Source organism: Vanellus vanellus (assembly GCF_965231255.1).
Source record: "Vanellus vanellus genome assembly, chromosome: 30".
In the NCBI taxonomy this organism is placed as follows: Eukaryota; Metazoa; Chordata; class Aves; order Charadriiformes; family Charadriidae; genus Vanellus; species Vanellus vanellus.
The window spans coordinates 25,741-45,308 of NC_138935.1; the positions used below are offsets into that span (position 1 = coordinate 25,741).

Below are 19,568 nucleotides of genomic sequence, written 5' to 3' on the forward strand. Positions count from 1 at the left end.
TTGCCACAGTGAGTCGCGGGGGGTGCGGGAGGTTGCCGTGGGGCAGCTTCTGGGACTGGGCATGGGCTGAGCCCTTGTGCTGCCTCCACGTCTGTGCGTGGGGTTTGCTGGAGCCCGGGAGGGGCTGGTGATAGCTGGGGCTTGTCGTGGTTTAACCCCAGCTAGCAACTAAGCCCCACACAGCCGGTGGCTGCCCCTCCCCGGGTGGGATGGGGCAGAGAATCAGAAGGGAGAGAACTCATAGGTCGAGATCAAGATGTTTTAATAGGCAAAGCAAAAGCTGTGTGTGCAAACAAAGCAAAATGGTCGGTTGGGGGTCAGCTGTCGTGGCGGTGACCGTTCCCGACTTCTTGTTCATTCTTATCATCTCAAAGCACCTGGATGTAAAGAAGGTTATCACATGCAAGCTTAGGAAGTGCGGGCTAGATGAATGGACAGTGGGGTGGATTGAGAACTGGCTGACAGATAGAGCTCAGAGGGTTGTGGTTAGTGGTGCAGAGTCTAGTTGGAGGTCAGTAGCAAGTGGTGTCCCTCAATGGTCAGTACTGGGTCCAGTCCTGTTCAATGTATTCATCGATGATCTGGATGAAGGGATAGAGTGTACTATCAGCAAGTTTGCTGATGACACTAAACTGGGAGGAGTGGCTGACCCGCCAGAAGGCTGTGCGGCTTTGCAGCGTGACCTGGAGAGGCTGGAGAGTTGGGCAGGGAGGAACCTAATGAAATTCAACAAGGGTAAATGTAGGGTACTGCATCTGGGGAGGAATAACCCCATGCATCAGTACAGGTTGGGGGCTGACCTCCTGGAGAGCAGCTCTTTGGAAAGGGACCTGGGAGTCCTGGTGGACAACAGGATGACCATGAGCCAGCAATGTGCCCTGGCGGCCAAGAGGGCCAATGGCATCCTGGGGTGCATCAAAAAGAGTGTGGCCAGCAGGTGGAGGGAAGTCATCCTCCCCCTCTACTCTGCCCTGGTGAGGCCGCATCTGGAGTACTGCGTCCAGTTCTGGGCTCCCCAGTACACGAAAGACAGGGATCTGCTGGAGAGGCTCCAGCAAAGGGCTATGAAGATAATTAGGGGATTAGAACATCTTTCATATGAGGAAAGGCTGAGGAACTTGGGTCTCTTTAGTCAAGAGAAAAGAAGACTGAGGGGGGATCTTATTAATGCTTTCAAATACTTAAAGGGAGGATGCCAGAGGGATGGGAGGAGTCTTTTCTCAGCGGTTCCCATTGATAGGACGAGGGGTAATGGGCACAAGCTTGAACATAGGAAGTTCCGTCTTAACATGAGGAGGAAGTTGTTCACTTTGAGGGTAGTGGATCACTGGAACAGGCTGCCCAGAGAGGTTGTGGAGTCTCCCACTCTGGAGACGTTCAAAACCCGCCTGGACGCTGTCCTGTGCAACCTGTTGTAGGTGACCCTGCTCTGGCAGGGGGGTAGGACTAGATAATCTCCAGAGGTCCCTTCCAACCCTGACGATTCTGTGATTCTGTGATTCTGTGATTCTGTGCTGGTTTTGGCTGGGATAGAGTAAATTTTCTTGCTCCCAGATCCAGAAGCCACAGGTGCGGGGGCTTGTCATGGTGGTTGCGTTTTGAGGTAAAACAGGACCAATTGTGTTCAGGAACTTCACGTTTTAGCTAAGCCTCTTCTTACTGCTGAAAATTAACTGCACATTGTGCAGAAACTCATGTCCCTGTGAGAAGCACAGCGGGGGGTGAGACGAGGTTTAACGGGGTCGGGTGTGAGAAATTTATGGAGACATTGCTAGGCAGCTCCCAGAAGCTTGACTTTCATCCCCTAACCTATCCTTCCCTTGGTGCTGCTGTGACTCTGCAGCCATTCCTCTGCCCTAGAGCCCTGCCTGAGGCCATTGCTCTGTCCCACACCCATTTCTGCACAATTCGGCACTCAGCAAACTTCCACGGGGGGTTCAGGACACAATGCAGAACACTCCCACGGTCCCAGTGGGCTTTGCGGAATTGAGCCATTCCTGTTGTGTGGCCAACGGGAAGGGGCTGTGCACCTCTCCTAAGTGTCGTCGTTGTCTTGGCAGCATCGCTTGCGATGGGCCAAAAGAGGAGGTGTGGTGGAAGGAATTTGATGCAAAGCATGATTGGCTTGGAGAAATGAAGCAGGGTGATAAGGACTGTCCCTGTTTGGACTGTGGGGTGCCCCCACCTTGTTAAGCATGCCGTCTCGCCGTCTCCTCCGCAGGCTGCGTTTGCGTCAGCAATGGCATCTGAAGTGCACATGCCGGAGCCTGTCTGCCTCATAGAGAACAGCCAGACGAAGAGGCTGGTGGTGCATCAGGAGGCCCTGCAGGTGCTGTCGGAGATCACCCAGCCTGTGGTGGTGGTGGGCATCACAGGGCTGTACCGCACTGGCAAGTCCTACCTCATGAACAGGCTGGCTGGTCAGAGGAAAGGTGAGGGAGGTCCCGGCCCCGGCTGGCCAAGGTACCTGGGTTTCCCCCTCTCTATGTAGCACTCTGGAGAGCCGTACGTCCTCCCCACAGGTTTCTCGCTGGGCTGCGGCCTGCAGTCCCACACCAAAGGGGTCTGGATGTGGTGTGTACCTCACCCCTGCCAGCCTGGACACACTCTGGTGCTGCTGGACACTGAAGGGCTGGGCGACGTGGAGAAGGTGTGGCAGAGGCGGAAGCTGCCTTTGTGCATTCCCAGCACTTGGGGAAGCTCTTGAGGGCCCAGCCACGGGGACCAGAGTGCAGGTGTTCCCACCACCGGTGGAGGCCTTCAGCCTGTGTGCTGGGAAGAGCCGGCGGCCACGGGGAAGGCGGTTGGGGTAGACGAGGTGCCAAATTCCTCTGCTTCTCTGGCAAAGAGCAGCAGAACGGGAACGAGGAGCTCAGGGAGCACTTGGATAGAGGTGTGGTGGCACCCTGAGAGTAAAGAGTTGAGGATAACGCGGCTGCAGAAAGATATGGGGGTGGCATGGGGGTGGATGTCTCCAAACACTGGGCTTGCCATGGCATGTTGGTTAGGGGTGCTCAGGGTCTGGGGCTCTGGGGTTCTGCTCAGACTTTGGGAGTGTTGTTAACAAGAGGCATGGGTTCTTGTTCCAGGGCGACACCAAGAACGACACCTGGATCTTTGTGCTCACCGTACTGCTCTCCAGCACCCTGATCTACAACAGCAGAGGCACCATTGACCAGCAGGCCATGGAGCAACTTTAGTATCCTTGGTGGGACAGCAGCACCAGGGATGCCCTCCTCTGCCTGTATGGTGGGAAAGGGCTTGACAAATGCTACTTCCTCCAACAGTGGCAGAACCTTCTGGTGGTGCCCAGTGATGTGCTTTGAGTCCTCAGGAGTGCCATGTGGTAGAGCTGAGGGCTGAGGCTTTTTCTCCCTTCTCCTTCCGGTGGTTCCCTGCAGTTGTCTGTCCCCGCAGAGTCTCCCCTCTTGCCCATGAAGTGCTGGGCGCTTGCAGGATGGCGATGCCCCTGCCTTCAGAGCAGAGCTCCCTCTTTCCTTAGCCAGCTCCCTAGCTATGTGATGAAGCTGTCCGAGCATGTCAAGTTGAAAGCAGCACTCGAGCAGAGTAACAATAAAGGGAAGGATTCTGAAAAGTTTGTCTCCTTCTTCCCAACGTTTGTCTGGACTGTCCGGGATTTCACGCTGCAGATGGAGGTGGATGGGAAGGAAATCTCTGAGGATGACTACTTGGAGAAGGCACTGAATTTGAAGGCTGGTAAGGGAATGGTGCTGTGCTGCTGGAGACGTCCAGCCCCAGACTCAGCGGCATTTCAGGGTAAGTCAAGAGCAGCCCAAGCCCGGTGAACTTGCTCCGTGTCCCCTTACCCCACAGGTAACAGCCCAGAGATCCAGCGCTACAATGAGCCCCGGGAATGCATCTGCAGGTTCTTTCCAAATCGCAAGTGCTTTGTTTTTGAGCAGCCAGCCCACAAGAGGGACCTGGTCCACTTGGAGGAGCTTCAGGATCATGAGATCAATCCTGAATTCCAGCAGCAGGCGGAGAAATTCTGCAGGCACATCTGGGAGAAGTCTTCACCTAAGACCATCCCCGGTGGCAGCATCATAACAGGGACGTGTGAGTACGGCTGTCCAGAGGATTGGGTGGCCAGCAGCTCCTGGCACTGTGTCTGGGGAGGGGTCAAATGCATAGTGAAATGATGCCGGTGGGGAAAGGGAGAGGTATTCTGCTGGCTGCTGTGCCTGCCTCTGGATTTGGAGGTTCTGGGTGTTGGAGGCGGGTGGGAAAGAGTTTGGAAGAGAAGTTGAGGCAGGCTCTGGCAGGGAGGCAGCAGGGATATGGCAGGAGCCGGGGCCGAAGGGGAGCCTGGGTTGTGTTGGGGCTGCCGATCTCTCATCCTCGGTCCTCCTTGGCAGTGCTGGGGAAACTGGCAGAGGCCTACGTGGAGGCCATCCAGAGCGGGGCAGTGCCATGCCTGGAGAGTGCAATGCTTGCCCTGGCCAAGATTGCAAATGCAGCGGCAGTGGAAGAGGCTGTGAAGTTGTACCATGATCTGATGCATCAGCGGGCGCAGCTGCCGACGGAGACCGTTGAGGAGCTCCTGGATCTGCACAGCCAGTGCGAGTGGGAGGCACTGGAGCTGTTCCAGAAACAGGCATTCGAGGATGACATCTGCCATTTCCAGGCAGATCTTACAGTAGGTGCTCCCCAGCCCAGCTGGGATTCCCCCAGGGACATGCTTCCCCTCTCCTGCTGACTAATTCTTGTCCCTCTGTTTTGTGAAGCCTGTGGTCCCTGGCATGCTCTCTGCTCCTGGGCACCTTGGCGCAGAGATGTCCATGGGTGCACAATGCCCTCCCCATCTCTCACCTGCCAGCTGATTACCCCACAGATGGAGATCCCAATTTCTTTGGCAACAGGGCTTGATTTTTGCCTAGAATGAGAGCAGCAGCCGCAGCTCAGCCTGGGCTGATGCCTTTGCTCTGCATCTTTCTGGACAGCGCCAGGTGGAGGCCATCAAGGCGACGTTCTGCAGGGCCAACGAGGAGGTGTCCCGTCGCAATTGCAAGGCTGCTCTCTGGAACCTCTACCAAGACATAGACAAAAACATCAGTGCTGGTGTCTACAGTGTGTCAGGGGGTTATGAGCTGTTCAAAGGAGACCAGAAGGCACTGTTGGAGAAATATTGGGAGCTGCCTGGCAAGGGGGTGAAGGTAGGCACAAGAGCAGCTCCCCTTCAAGGGGAGAGGCTCCACGTCCCATCCCCTTCCCCCAGGAAACCATTTCCCCCCTGCTGCTCTTTCTGCCCCCGACTCCTCTTCTACTGTACTCCTGCAGGCTTATGCTGTCCTGCTGGAGTTCCTCCCGCGCATAGAGGCTCTGGAAAAAATCATCATCAACACCCAAATCTCCCTGGCAGAGAAGGACAAGGAGCTGAAAAGTAAAATCTGGGGGGCAGAAATGTCACTGCCTGTCGAGGGCCAAGCTTGGTGGGGGGGACAAGAGTAGTCCTTGGGAGCTTGGGGGCTCAGCTCCCGCCTTTGCAACACCTCTGTTTCTCTGTCACCAGGTGAGCGGGAGCAGTATGAGAGAGCTCAGAAGGAGTGGGAGGACGAGTGGAAGAGGATGAACAGAGACCGTGTATTTTCAAATGTCACACATTTCGTGTTTCCCCTTATGCAAGGATTGATATCTTTACTCTTACTCCTGTTGTAGCCAAATACGACGGTGTGTTTAGTCCCCACGTAGAAGTCTGTTAAAGTTTGATAGCCTTTCCTGCAAGACGCTTGCTGTAGAGTAGGGAAGTGACCTCCACGTTCGCTTGTACTGCACTGTAGACCTGAAGGCACGGGGAACGTCTACAGCCAGGGTGGCCTGGGGCACAGAAAGGCCATAATGCCAGGAGGGCGGTCGGGGAGCATTTTGCCATGCTCAGAACATGTCCCTGGGGATCTAACACACCTCTTCGAGAGACCTCCTCAGCAGGGCTGTGGGAAACACGCCCGAGAGAGCTTGAAGCCCACTAGCTGATATCCTAGGCTGGCACGTACTGCGGCAGCGTGAAAGAGCGCGGAGGTTGTGAGTAGAGCAGGAATCCCCGTGGTGGGCGCTACCTGGTTTGCTTGGCATCAGTCCTGGGCAGAGGAACCCAGAAGGAGTGAGCCCGTGACCCAGGGAGCAGTGAGTGAAAGCCATCCTCTGCTCTGTAGCTCTTCCCACCCTGGTCCTTCGTGAGGCTCTTCTCCCTCTGAAGCGGTGAGGAAGTTGTCCCCAGAGGGCTGTCGTGCTCTCTGCTCGCTCACCCCAGCTGCATGCTGCTGCCTCTTGTCTCTCTTGAGCCCAAGAGATCCCCAAGTGCCCCTTCCCGAGGGTGTCTGAGGTGGTATAGCAGGAGATGGCTGTTGTACAGAGGGTTCGTGGGAGGTGTCCCCCACATCGTACTGGGGTTGGCTGGGAGAGAGTTAATGTTCTCCTTAGATGCCGGGGTGGTTGTGTGTTTTGGATTTGTTGGTGTCACCCCCCTGTTTTAGCTGTCACCGAAGCGTGTCTGCACCTTTTCTGTTTCTCATCCACCAGGGAGTAGGCGGGGGGTGGGCAAGGAGTTGGGAGGGGACACAGCGGGGACAGCTGACCCCAACTGACCAAAGCGATATCCCGGACCATATGAGCCTGTGCCCCAGCAATGGAAACCGGGGCAAAGCGGGAGGGAGGGGGGATGTTTGGAGTTATGGCGTTTGTCTTCAAAGCCACCGCTACGCACGATGGAGCCCTGCTTTCCTGCAGGTGGCTGACTGCCTGCCGATGGGAAGTGGAGAATGAATCCCTTCTTTTGCTTTGTTTGCACAGGCACCTTTGGCTTTATCTATTAAACTGTCTTTATCGTGAGCTATGAGTTGTCTCACTTTCACCCTTCCCATTGTCTCCTCCATCCCCCAAGTGGTGTGGGGCTTAGCTGCCTTCCGGGGTCAACCCACGACACCCATGGGCAAAGGGGTGTCCCTCTTCCCTGCAGGCAATGAAATGTTCACCTGCAGCATGAGAAGAAGCAGGGACACTAACCGTTGCAGTAAGGTGAAGGAGTAGAGGGTTTTGAGTTCTTTCTGGACAGAGGGGCTGCTCCAAAGGCAGTCACCCCCGCCACGCCAGAGACACTAGCCCCTGGAAAGACTTTCCTGCGCTGTGGGCACTCCATCCCTGCAGGGGACGTCTGCCCGTGAGAGAGGAAGGTCTGCAGAGCACAGCCCCTGCTCACCCAGCAAGGTCCTGGGAAAGCTCCCGAGGACAAAGCCCAGGCTCTGCTCCTCCACAGGCTCCTGTGCCGGTGCTCTTTGCCCTCCTGAGCCCCCACACCGTGAGACCCTCCCTTGCCACACTCTAGTCCTGGGAGCCGTCCCACCACATAGAACCATAGGATTGCTGAGGTTGGAAGGGACCTTGAAGAGCATCAAGTCCAACCACTAAGCTACCCTGGCAAAACCGCTTCTAAACCATATCCCCAAGTACCACGTCTACCCCTCTTTTAAACACCTCCAGGGATGGCGAATCCACCCCCTCCCTGGGCAGCCCCTTCCAATGTCTAATAACCATTTCAGTGAAAAATTTTTCCTCATATCTAGTCTAACCCTCACCTGGCATAACTTGAATCCTTTTCGCCCAACACTGCCTAACACTGCCAAGTCCACCAATGAATCAGGTCCTTAAGCGCCACACCTACACACCTTTTAAAGACCCCCAGGCCCTCTTCTCCCCGGCAGCGTTCCAGCCATACTGCCCCAAGCCTGTAGCACTGCCTGGGGTTGGTGTGACCCGAGTGCAGGACCCGGCACTTGGCCTTCTTGAACCTCATACCATTGGCCTCGGCCCATCGGTCCGGCCTGTCCAGATCCCTCTGTAGACCCATCCTACCCTCAAGCAGATCAACACGCCCGCCGAGCTTAGTGTCATCTGCGAACTTACTGAGGGTGCATTCGATCCCCTCCTCCGGGTCATTGATGAAGATAGTAAAGAGAACCGGCCCCAGCACTGAGCCCTGGAGAACACCACTTATGACTGCACAACAACTGGATTGAACTCCATTCACCACCACCCTCTGGGCATGGCCATCTTTCCTTCCCAACCAGATCGTAGCCCGGCAACTGCACACAGATCTCTCCCTCCTCACGTTAATTCCCCGTGCCACGTGCATTAATGTGCAGAGACTGTAGAGAGGCACCCCAGCATGCTGAGTTCCTGGAGAGGCTTTGGGGATTTCTCCATCACGGTGACACGGAGGCGCTTCCTTGTTACACACAAGTGTTGGAGGTGACCTGATTAAGGTCTCCTTTATTGTTTTTTCAATCCCTTCCTGTCACATCACCCTGGAGCTTTGCTCATCGACCCTCTCTGCCACTCACTCACACGCTGCTGGATGCCCTCTCCCTCTCACCCTTACTTCAAAGCCTCCCTTACAAGGTCAAAGATTCATTTGCCCTATTGGGGCGGTGGATCCCATCTCTGCCAGGCACACACTGATCTGCATACAGGGTCCCGTGGTGGGTGAGCCCCTAACCCCATCACCAACACCAAGTCCTCAGCCAACTGTTGACCCACATGAGCAGTGCTCTCCTCCTCACAGCCTTGGCCCTGGGGCCAGCAGGCATTGCCTCCAAGCCATGCAGACCTGGTGTGTGGTATGAGTTGAGTTGCCTTCAGGCTTTGCCTCTGAAAGGAGAGCGCCCCAAAATGTCTCCCTGAGGCAGACTGCGGTGAGCTGATCTGCTGATTGTCCTCCCAGTCAGGATCTCTTCCTCCTGCAAAGCAGGTGCACAGGGTCCAGCTGTGCCCCGCTGTTGCCAAATGAGCATGGTCCTCTCAACCCTGTTTGCCTTCTTCCTGAGGAGAAGCAGCTCCAGCACCTGCAAAGGCAGCAGAGGTGGGCCAGTGGGCAGGGACATCAGTGCTGTGGTTGCCAGAGACAGGTGAGATGAATCTCACTAAGAACAGCAAAGTTTGCTCTGGATCACACAGAGAAGTGTAAGGGCTCTGTGCATGTCTCTACAGCCACGCTGCTCCACGTGCTCCTTCTCGTCACCTCCCACTGAGTGAAGATGGCATCGAAGTCTCCCTTTTGCTCCTTAAGTCTGAGCAAACCCACGTCTCTCAGCCTCTTCTTGTGCTTTATAAGCATCACTCCCCTGACCTACTTGGTCACCCTGATCAGATCAGATTTAACGTCCTGTCCATGATGCCAATTTGTGGTGGACAGCAGATTAAGACATCTTAAAGAACCACTACTAAAGGTATCAGCAAAAATGGTTTTGTTGAAATATGATGTTATAAAGAATGACTTCAGTGGCAAGGTTCCCTCGATTACCTACTGCACGAAGGACATAATGATTCAAAACTACCAATTCAGAATCAAAGTTTGCAATACAAAACCTTGGTGTGCTATAATGCAAGATTATGAGCAACACCGGTCCCTTACCAAGGATCTGCAGTTGGTGAGAGGTTTCTGCCACAAGGAGCAACCTTGAGAGGTGTCCCAGCTCCAGGGAAGAGCATGGCCATGCAGGCAGCTGCTCAGCAGGAAGAGATCAAAAAAGGATCACTCAAGCTGTCATGCCAGGTCCTCCCCTTGGGTCACACCAACCCCAGGCAGTGCTACAGGCATGGGGCAGAGTGGCTGGAAAGCTGCCCAGCAGCAAAGGGCCTGGGGGTGTAGGTAAACAGCCGGCTGAATATGAGCCAGAACTGTGCGCAGTGGCCAAGAACGCCAGTAGCACCCTGGCTTGGGTCAGGAATAGTGTTGCCATTGGGACTGGGGCACTGATTGTGCCCCTGTACTCGGCAGTGGTGAGGCCCCACCTCAAATCCTGTATTCAGTTTTGGGCCCCTTATAACAAGAAAGTCATTGAGGTGCTGGAGTGTGTCCAGAGAAGGGCTGGTGAAGGGTCCGGAGAACACATCTTGTGAGGAGTGGCTGAGGGAACTGGGGTTGTTTAGCCTGGAGAAAAGGAGGCCTTCTCTACAACTGCCTGCAAGGAGGTGTTGGTGAGGTGGGGGTTGGTGTCTTCTCCCAAGTGACAAGCGATAGGACAAGAGGAAATAGCCTGAGGGTGTTTAAAAGACGAGTAGACGTGGCACTTGGGGACATGGTTTAGTGGGGGGATTGCCAGGGCCAGGTTAACGGTTGGACTCGATGGTCTTAAGGGTCTTTCCCAACTTCAGTGATTCTCTGAGTCCATGCCTAAAGAGGGGGCTTGTAGTCAAATGACTTGCGATGGGAAAAGTATGCATGATAGGCCTTGTACCCACAGCTTACTTTGTTCTTGGCCGGGTTAAGACTTAGACCTCTACATCCTTTGGAGCCTGAACCAGACTACTGCTAGTTTGGACAAGGAATCATAGAATGGTAGAATGGTTTGGGTTGGAAGGCACCTTAAAGACCATCTAGTTCCAATCCCCGCACCTTCCACCAGCCCAGTTTGCTCAAAGTGTCTCACCACCCTCACAGGCAAGAATTTCTTTCTAATATCTCACCTAAAGCCCCTCTCTTTCAGTGTCAAACCCTTCCCCCTCGTCCCATGGCTCCCCTCCCTGACCCAGAGGCCCTCCCCAGCTCTCCTGGAGACCCTTTAGGCACTGGAAGGGGCTCTGAGGTCTCCCCGGAGCCTTCTCTTCTCCACGCTGAACACCCCCAACTCTCCCAGCCTGTCCTCCCAGCAGAGGGGCTCCAGCCCTCGCAGCATCTTTGTGGCCTCCTCTGGATCCCCTCCAGCAGGTCCATGTCTTCTGTTGGGACACCCAGCCTTGAACTACAGCAAAACGACCAAGACAGATATTTCAGGGACTGGGTATACCTACAGTGGTGGCGTCTGTAACTACAGAATCACAAAGGGTTCTTGCACAAGCACATCCATTTCCAACGTGCACAAGGACAGTTTCAGGGGTTTCATCAGGATGTATTTCAAAATGACAAACATTTTGTTCGGTGTCAAGACGGATGTCTTGGGCCTTAATGCTGTTATTTCCCCAAGAAATCCTTGCTGTTGCCATACAACACATGCATTAACAGCAATGGTCGGCCATTAGTTCCCATTTTCTCAGGCCCACACTCTATGTTCTGACAGACAGAGTACAATTTAATCGCAGTGCACTGATTGGGTGTATGGTGGGTACACAAGCATTGCCTACTGTTCAAACAAAAGCTGTGGCTTTACTGTCAGTGAGGTCATAAGTGAGCTTCACAACACACCACCCTCTCAGGAGAAGTTCCTTCAGTCAGAATATCATCTCTTGGCAGAGTTCCACATCCTGAGGAAGCAGAACGCTCTGTGAAAGTTCAGCAAGCGCAGCATGAGCGATCGCGGGTGAATGTTTGTAGCCCTGTGGGAGTCTGTCAAAGGGGTATTGTCTTCCTTCCCAAGGAAGAGCCAGTTTCTCTTTATCCTCCTCCGGCGAGGGCACCGTAAAGAACATATCTCCGACATGGAGCACGGCCATCCAGGGGTGTGCGGCTGCCTGGAGCGTGGCTGTTAGAGCTGCACTAGCGGGGACGCAGCCATTAGCGGAGATGTGTCGGCACAGCAATACACGATAACATATTATTATGCTGATAATCAACTCTCAGGTGCCATCTCCCACCCGGTTTCAGACTGGCCAGAGGGGTGAATTGTACAGGGGGTGGGGCAATAATGTGCCTTTTTCCTGAGTCTTTTATGACATGCGAAATTCCATTTCCTGCTGCAGCAGCAATCGGATCCTGCAGTACACTGCTGATTTCTGGGCTGTGCAGAGTGCACGCACTGTAGCCTCCCAATTCCTACCGGGGTTGGTCTCGGTGCTTGTCCCGAAGGACCACGCGCCACAGTCTGCCAGGCACCAGTTTCATCCAATCAGCACATCAAACCCCTAAATATTTTCATTGTGCTTTTTAACTGCTAAGCCAGTAGATGACATGTGCTTCTCTTCCGGAGAACATAAACAAATTTTCGTGGTATGGCAAATACCACTTCCTCCCTTTACCCTTGGGGACTTTAACATTTTGCTGTCTGGGTCGCATACCCAGCTTCTCGGCATCCCTGAATGAGGAGGAAGGATCACCTCCCACCACCTGCGGGCAACACTGTCTAATGCGGCCCAGGATCAGCCATGACCTTTTCCTTGCCTTCACCTTGTATTTTCTTTTTTCCTCTTTTGCCCCTCCCGAACGGATGATTTTGTGTTTGAAGGAACAGCCAGTGAGGATGGAGAGATGTCAGTAAATGTAGGGACATGCCGGGGTGAGAACAAGTTTGGTGTCATTTTTGGGACGGACACGATACTGAACATCAAGTTGCAGCAATCCAATTTCTTTATTTAACAAGCAGTGCTTTTTTATATTCTTTTACCCGTGTGCTTATCTATGCATATATTCTACCATTCTACTTTTGCCCAATACGCTCTCACATCACACGCCAGCCACCTAATACAATTGTTGATCACGCGCTGTTCATGCTCTGGTCAAAGCCAGGATGTTTGCCAACCCTTTTCTTTTTACTTGGCTCTTCTCAGGACTCCCCAGTCTCTTCAAGGGTACACGCATATCTGCTCAAGGTCAATTTTAAGCTCGCATTCTGATCCCTCGGACCAGCCAAAGTTTCCCACAATTCCCCCTTTTTGTATTTGTGCTACAAATGCCGCCCCCATCACCTGCTGCAGGGCCCTTTGCAGCAGGGAGATGAGACATGGCACCATCACTAGCACAACTACAACTATCAACAATATTATTAATCCTGCTTTGACCATTGAAACCAGCCATCCCGAGAGTCCCCAGTTTTGCAAAAGGTGATCAAAAGAGAAGAACCCTTCCTCTTTCTTTAACTTTTTCGTTCGTTTCATTAACTCTTGTAGGCGTACATGAATAGATTGAGAATGGTCTGATAAGTTCATGCAGCACAGCCCATCAAAATCTTGACAGCCATGACCTTGAGCCAGCAACAAAAAATCTATTGCAGCTCGATTCTGCAGTCTGGCATGTCTAACTGAGTCTACATCTAGTAGTAAACTACTTAAAGCTGAAGATGTAGCATTAGATCGCTTGGCCAGCCAACACTCAAGCTTCTTAAGCGTAGCAAGCGCTTTAGCTGACGCCACTCCGGGGGCTAGAAAGGATGCTGCAATTATTTCTCCAGGGTTCATGGCACTGAGGCCATGTTGCCACCTTGCACACTGTGGGGAGGCTGGGAGGTGTTGAACTGTTGTCCTTGGCATCCTGGCATCACACCCCACACATCCCAGGAAGAGCCCTGAGCCGTGTGGGATGGACAGGATCTCTCTTCTGAGGGGCTGGGGTCAGGGCTTGGCATTTGGCGTGATAAAACACACCAAGGCTTTACTCAGCACCAGAGCCACCGCTGCTTGGCCTGTGCCTGCCTGTCATCACTGCCTCCAATTTTCTGCTCTAACGTGTCCGTGGGGAGGTTGTCTTGGAATTGGCCCTCAGTGGGGCTCATTAATACTCCAGGAAACTTCAGCGTTTCCTTCTGACTCCTTGAGCAGATTGTGCAATCTCCTCTCAACACTGCAGGTCCATGGACTCAGCACCAAAACCACCATGGGGCTCATTCCAAGGCAGAGAGCCCTCGTGTGCCTGGTCTCTTCCTATAATGTTCTTCAAGTCTTCAGAAGCTAATTGGAGAAGTTTTCGGAGGGTAGTTAAAGGGGAAGTTTTCAATGACTACTTAATGAAAAAGTAGATATACTTTATAAAGTAATTTTTTTTTTTTCCTTTTCAGTGATAACAGCATTATAGAACTGGTATTGACCCAGAGGGTCACCTAAGCTGATATGGGCAGGTAGGAGAAGCAGTCCCTTGACGCCAGACACTCGATAAACATCCTTGCTCCTCACCTCCCCAACCCCTCCATTTCTCTCATCGGACCCCTGGGCCTTGCATCACTTCTCCTTACAGCAGACTTCTCCACTGAAGGCTGCAGCTGGATGTTACAGCACCTTGCCACCAATTCCCTCCTGCTTTCCTCAGAGAACTGCCACAGGAGCACTTCTCCTCATTCACAAAAAACAAAAGCCACACATGATGCAATTCGATAACCTTCAAAACACTCTCCTTTTCCACACGCCATATCCAAGCTGCACCTCACGAGGGCCACCTTCCACAAGGGATATCTGCACAAGAACTGTTTTAGATAGAGTTAGGAAAGGATAGATAGAAACATAATTAAGGATATGTGTCAAGAGTTCATTACATTTCTCAGAGATGGGGCAATTTTCTAATTCCCTGAAGCTCAAAGCAGCAACCACAGAGTTTGGAGGCATCTGAGTGACCAACGAGCCAGGGGAGGGAGAAACCTGGAGAGCCATGGGAAGGGTATGTGTCGAGATAGACTGCTGAAAAGATGCCCTCAGGGGAGGTCACTTAATCAGGAGAGGTGGGAACACATGAAAGGTGAGGGAGAAGAAACTCACAGTGGAGTAGACAGAGTAGCTGCCATGCAAGTAGAGGGGAAGATCAATACTTCTCCTATGAATAATGCACTTCCGGGACATTCCCTTTCTGACATGGTGGGAAAACATGGTGATTTCATTAAAAGTACTCAGTTTTTTTGACTGATGAATCATGTTGAAAAAAAATGTGCACCTTTCCAGGCAGACCTCAGTGGGCTGACCATAAACATCCAGTGCCTTTCTTGGAGGCCCAACTGGACCTGAGGTGTTTGTCTGGGACGGGCAGGTGTTGGAGAGAAGATTAGAGCCCCTCGGGAGCTGCAGGTGGAGGCTGGGCAGGGGGTCCTCACCATGAATACAAGGCCTGTATTGAGGAGTCCTGTCTGGGGTCCATTCCCCTCATTCCCAAAACACACATGTCTCAACTTCAAGTAGGAAAGAAAGTGAAGGGGCAGAGAAGCAGACTGCAGGGGTGGAGAAATCCCAGCCCGGGAAAGCCCAGGTTTTCTCCCAACATCTCCGTGCGCAGCCAGACAAGGCACGTGGAGGTGGTTCAAGCTGACTGCAATGAGTTTCGGGAGTAACACACAGAGGTCTGAGGCAGTGCCTCCCAGGCTGCAGTTGCAGTGAAGAGCGAGGAGGAGGAGGAGGAGGAGTCAAAGAGTTCACAAAGAACAGTCAAAAGAGTTCACAAAGAGGGTCAGACCATGTTCTTCAAGGCTTGATCCAGTCGTAGTTTGAAACCCCCCAGGGACACAGACGGCACAGCCTCTCTGGGTGACCTGTTCCAACGGTGCACTGAGTCCATGGAGAAAAAGTGTTTTCTTTTCTCCAGGCTGAAGCTCTTCTCTATCACCTTACGCTCACTGCTTTTTGCCCTCTCAACATGCACCCCGGTGGAGAGCCTGGCTCTGTATTCTCCGTAACCTCCTCGTAGGTACTGGTAGGCTGCACTGAGGTGCCCCTCGGCCTTCCCTTCTCCAGGCTGGACAAGCCCCGCTCCCTCAGACTTTTCTCATAAGTCAAGTGCTCCAGGCCCTGACCATCTTGAGCACCCTTTGCTAAACACACTCCAGCTTACCACCAACATTCTACCTGTACTGGGGATGAGAAATCTGGATGCAGTTACCTGCACAGTCCCTTTCCTCGCTCTCCTGGCCATGCTTCTGGTCAGACAGCCCAGGACACTGGTGGCCTCCCTTGCTTTGGGGCACATGGCTGCCTCCTCTCCAGATCACTGACCACCAAGACCTTCTCCACAGAGCTGCTCACCAGCCAGGCCGCCTCCACCATGTGCCATTGCCAGGGTTTGTCCCCTGCAGGGGCAGAAACTGGCATTTGTCCTTGAGGCGTTCCATGAGGTTCCTGCCAGGATGGGCTCTCCTCCTTCAGCCCTCTCTTTGAGCACAGAGCCCTGGAGACCTTTCCAGGAAAGACAAAGGCCATTTGAGTCCCTCAGCTGCCCCTCTGTCTGCTGGTGTGAAATCTCCCTCCCCTTCAGCAGCAGCCCTGCATTTCCCTTGCTCAGCCTTGGTCTCTAACAAGCAATCAAAGCTCTTTGTTTCACCCTTGACAGCCCTTGCAACCGACTCCAGGGGAGCTTTGCCTTTCCCACAATCATACCTGCACAATGGCGGCAATGCACAGGAATCCCTTGTTTGTACCTGCCTCCCAGCTCGAAAGCAGCTTGGCAGAAAAGGCCCTGGGTGTCCTGTTGGACACCAAGTTGAAGGTGAACCAGCAGTATGCCCTTGCAGGAAAGGAGTAGAATGGTGCCCTGGTCTGCATTGGTCAAAGCATCACCCGCAGGTGGAAGGAAGTGAGCCTTCCCCTTTATTCAGCACTGGTGAGGCCACAGCTGGAGTCCATTTCTGGGCTCCTCAGTACAGAAGAGGCACAGGCATCCTGGAGAGAGTCCAACAAAGGGCCAGGAAGGTGATGAAGGGAGCAGAGCATCTCACTATGAGCAGAGGCACTGCTTGAGAGTAATGAGGAAAGCCAATGTTCTGGATTGAGAACTTCCTGGGAAGAGCAAAAAAGAAACGTTTGGATCCCTGGGTGAAAAGTACTCCTTGCTCTCGCGGTTAGTACGTGGTTCGGGACAGCTTCCTGATAACCATGTGCATCCCTGGACAGTGATTCCCTGGACCTGCACCAGGCAGCAGCCACGTTTCCCAGCAGGGATTTCCCTCCACCCTTCCAGAAACTTCCCAATCTGTTGATGCAGAGACCATTTTTGGGTCCCCAAATACCAATTTAAGAAAGACTTCTATGCGAGGGGACGCCTCCCTCAGGCACATCTGTCCTCCTTGGTCCATCCAGGTCCTTGTGCAAGGCTCGGGTGGGTGCAGCTCCTTTGAGGCCCACATCTGTCTGACAGATGGCTGCTTAGTGCCATTACCAAGCAGGGAGAGAGAGGTTTGGTCCCAGGACAAGTTCTGCCCAGGGCAGTTGCAGCTCACAGCTGCGGTGTCTCAGGTCACTGACCCAGGGATGGGGTCTCTGATAAATAAAGCCCCACAGCTGTAAATCCCCACAAGTAATGGGGGTGACATGGTGCCCACAGGGAAACTTCTAGCCCGGAAAATTTGTTGAGCAGAAGAAATACTGGTCTTCCTCTGCATCGACTCTCACTACTCAGCCACAGCTTTCCACATGTGCGGCTTAAACTGACCCATCTCAACTTTCTGCACTCTGCCTGAGGGTCCCTTTAGCCAAATCCTTAATTACGTTCCCACCTCTCCTTTCCTATGTATCTCAGTGAAGGTTCTCCACTGAAGGTACCCAGTCTGGAAAGTGGACTTCAGGGGAGGCAACCTCGCCTTGAGATGCAGCTGGCGAATGGGTTTCATTTGTGATTGAACTGTGCCTTTCTTTCCCATTCTGTTTTCTCTTGGCAGGTAAGAAACATCCTCCCGGGACTGTGCACAGCTGGTGGGAACTGGTGCAAATGAGCTGAAATATGCAGCCACGGACTTTGGTGGAAAAAGCTTAGATTGGAAAAAGCATGATCGTCAGGTGGCTGATGACGGAAATGGCAGGGTGTTTGGGAGGTGGGGGGACAGAGTTTGCCCACACAGTGTTGTACAAAACGGATCTTTCTTTTCCCACATACTCGGCCTTCATCAGGAGACACTCCGGATCCATAGGAGTTGGGGAAGGCTGATATCACTTGTTCTGTAAGCAGACAAGTAAAGGAAACTGGTGAAAGAAGAAATCTCGTTGTATTGTTACTTCTTAGTGAAATCTTCTCAGTTTGGCAACACTCCTGGAATCTCTCAAATCAGGCACACAAGGCTTGAGGAATTCAGGAGAATCATGCAGGGCCACTTGGATTGTTCAGGCATTTTGCGCGTTAAAGACCCATCTGGTGCCGAATTCCTGACCTGCAGATCCTGAAAGAATGAAGCAGCCTCTAGAGAAGCGAAAGGCTTCCCGAGGTCCATGCAAGGGTGCGGAGTGAAGGAGAGGAAGAGAGGCAGGTCAGCTCGTGAGGCATGTTGAGCACTGCATAGCCACCCCCAGCAGTGGGCATTCCCCTCTCCCAGCTTGAGGCACGCACAATGATGGAAACCTCTCCCTTGTGCAGGGGCCTTCAGCCACATTCCCAGCACAGACCTACTCCTCACCACCCACAGACATCAATGGCTGTCTCTTTCTGGGCTTATGCATGGTTGGAAGGATTGCTGAAGCCGTCAACCATCACTATGCTTCTTGTCAAGTTCCCTCTGCCCTCTCTTGCACCCCTACACACTTTCAGTCACTACCTAGTCACGAACTGAGAAGTTAAAAAGCTCTCAGGGCTTTCCAGCTCGTCCTCATGTCATGACCATGTTTCTCCAGTCACCCTTCGTGCATCCTACAAACACCAGTAGAGGAAGTGGCTCTTGGTGAGGGCAGGATCTCCCCGAGGCACCGCTGTGCTCTTAGAGGTCTAAGTGCTTGGGCAAGTCTCCAGGAGGAGTTCCTTTGGTGCCCACACTTGTATTGCAGGTGGATGGTCTGCAGTGGGCAGGGAATGAGACGGCACTGCTGCCAGAAATGCCATGGGAGGGGAGGTCTGTTGGTCAGGGACAGAAAATGAAGGGTAGATGTTCCAGGTTAAGGTCCCTTCCAACCCAATCCACTCTAAGGAAAGTGAATGGATGACTTTTTCCCACTTTGCTCTTTCGATACTCTCCCCCATCCTGCTCAGGGGGAGTGAGCGAGCAGATGGGTGGGGGCTTAGCTGCCAGCCAGGCTCAGCTTGCCATTATTTCTACTTTCACTAAAAGCAGTAAGAATAACATGCTCTACAATAATTTCTTCTTCCTCTCCATGATGGTAAAATTATGTCTTTAATGTTATTCCGTTCATTCATTTTTCCTTGACCAGATAATTATAATTTCTCAGTGTTATATTCTGAGATAAAGGTTTTAGAACAGTACTTTTCTCTCCTTTCTAGCTTATCATTATCGTTTAATGGCAGCACCTCTCAGGCAGATTTGCCCCTAAATCATTTCTACTCTCTTTATTCCCAGTTCCAATGTGTGTCTATGTTTTTGTGTGTGAGTGAGGACGTCTTCATCCTGATTGTCACATTCCTGAGCAGGACTTCATTGTTCGCCAGTTCCAGATGCATCTGACCATCCAGGGCCCCTGGTGGCCCACCTGGCAGCTGTGGTAAGACATAGTCCCAAGATGCTCCAGACTGTTGGCACCTTGTTTTACCTGGTCTGTGAATGCCAGGACAATCACAGCCCCCTACAGGAACGGGCTCATTGACCTGCAGCCTTCCTTAGGTCGCTGACAGAAGACTTGTCCGCTTCTTCGCCTTCATTGACCGGTTCATGACTGCCAACATGATGTCACCCTTCCTGGCTCCTCTAGACCTCAGCAACAGAAGCTAACCATCCCGGAAGAGCTGCATACATCTGAGCTGCCCCTTCACTGGGGGCACCCCCCATCCTCCCCTTCCCTGCCACTCTCTCCTGCAGAGCCTCTATCGCTCCCCAGCTGAGCAAACTATCCCACCACACCTCCTTTCAATCAAAACCGTCCCAGTGCTGTGAGGCTCCAGCTCCTCCTGGCCATTCACGTTTGGGCTGCAGCATCTCAGCCCTGGCACCGGGGCTGAGAAGAGATTCGTTGAAGACAACCATGGTAACAGGGACCCAGGAGCCCACCCTGCTTCACATGCTGGG

General features: G+C 52.9%; 2 protein-coding genes across 2 annotated transcripts; both read left to right on the plus strand.

Moving 5' to 3' along the window:
- The first annotated feature begins 2,560 nt into the window (after window positions 1-2,560).
- On the plus strand, window positions 2,561-3,926 carry LOC309682578 (guanylate-binding protein 2-like). The gene is made up of 3 exons (XM_082496691.1): window positions 2,561-2,650; window positions 3,090-3,191; window positions 3,507-3,926. Exons 1-3 carry the CDS (start codon window positions 2,570-2,572, stop codon window positions 3,804-3,806), a joined length of 483 nt encoding a protein of 160 aa, XP_082352817.1. The 5' UTR covers window positions 2,561-2,569; the 3' UTR covers window positions 3,807-3,926.
- LOC309682579 (guanylate-binding protein 1-like) lies at window positions 3,810-19,274 on the plus strand (the record flags this gene model as incomplete). Its single annotated transcript, XM_082496692.1, has 5 exons — window positions 3,810-4,077; window positions 4,377-4,657; window positions 4,899-5,025; window positions 5,531-5,601; window positions 19,167-19,274. Coding segments are annotated over 5 exons (855 nt in total), but the record flags the coding sequence as incomplete, so codon positions are not given.
- Between the last annotated feature and the right edge of the window lie 294 nt (window positions 19,275-19,568).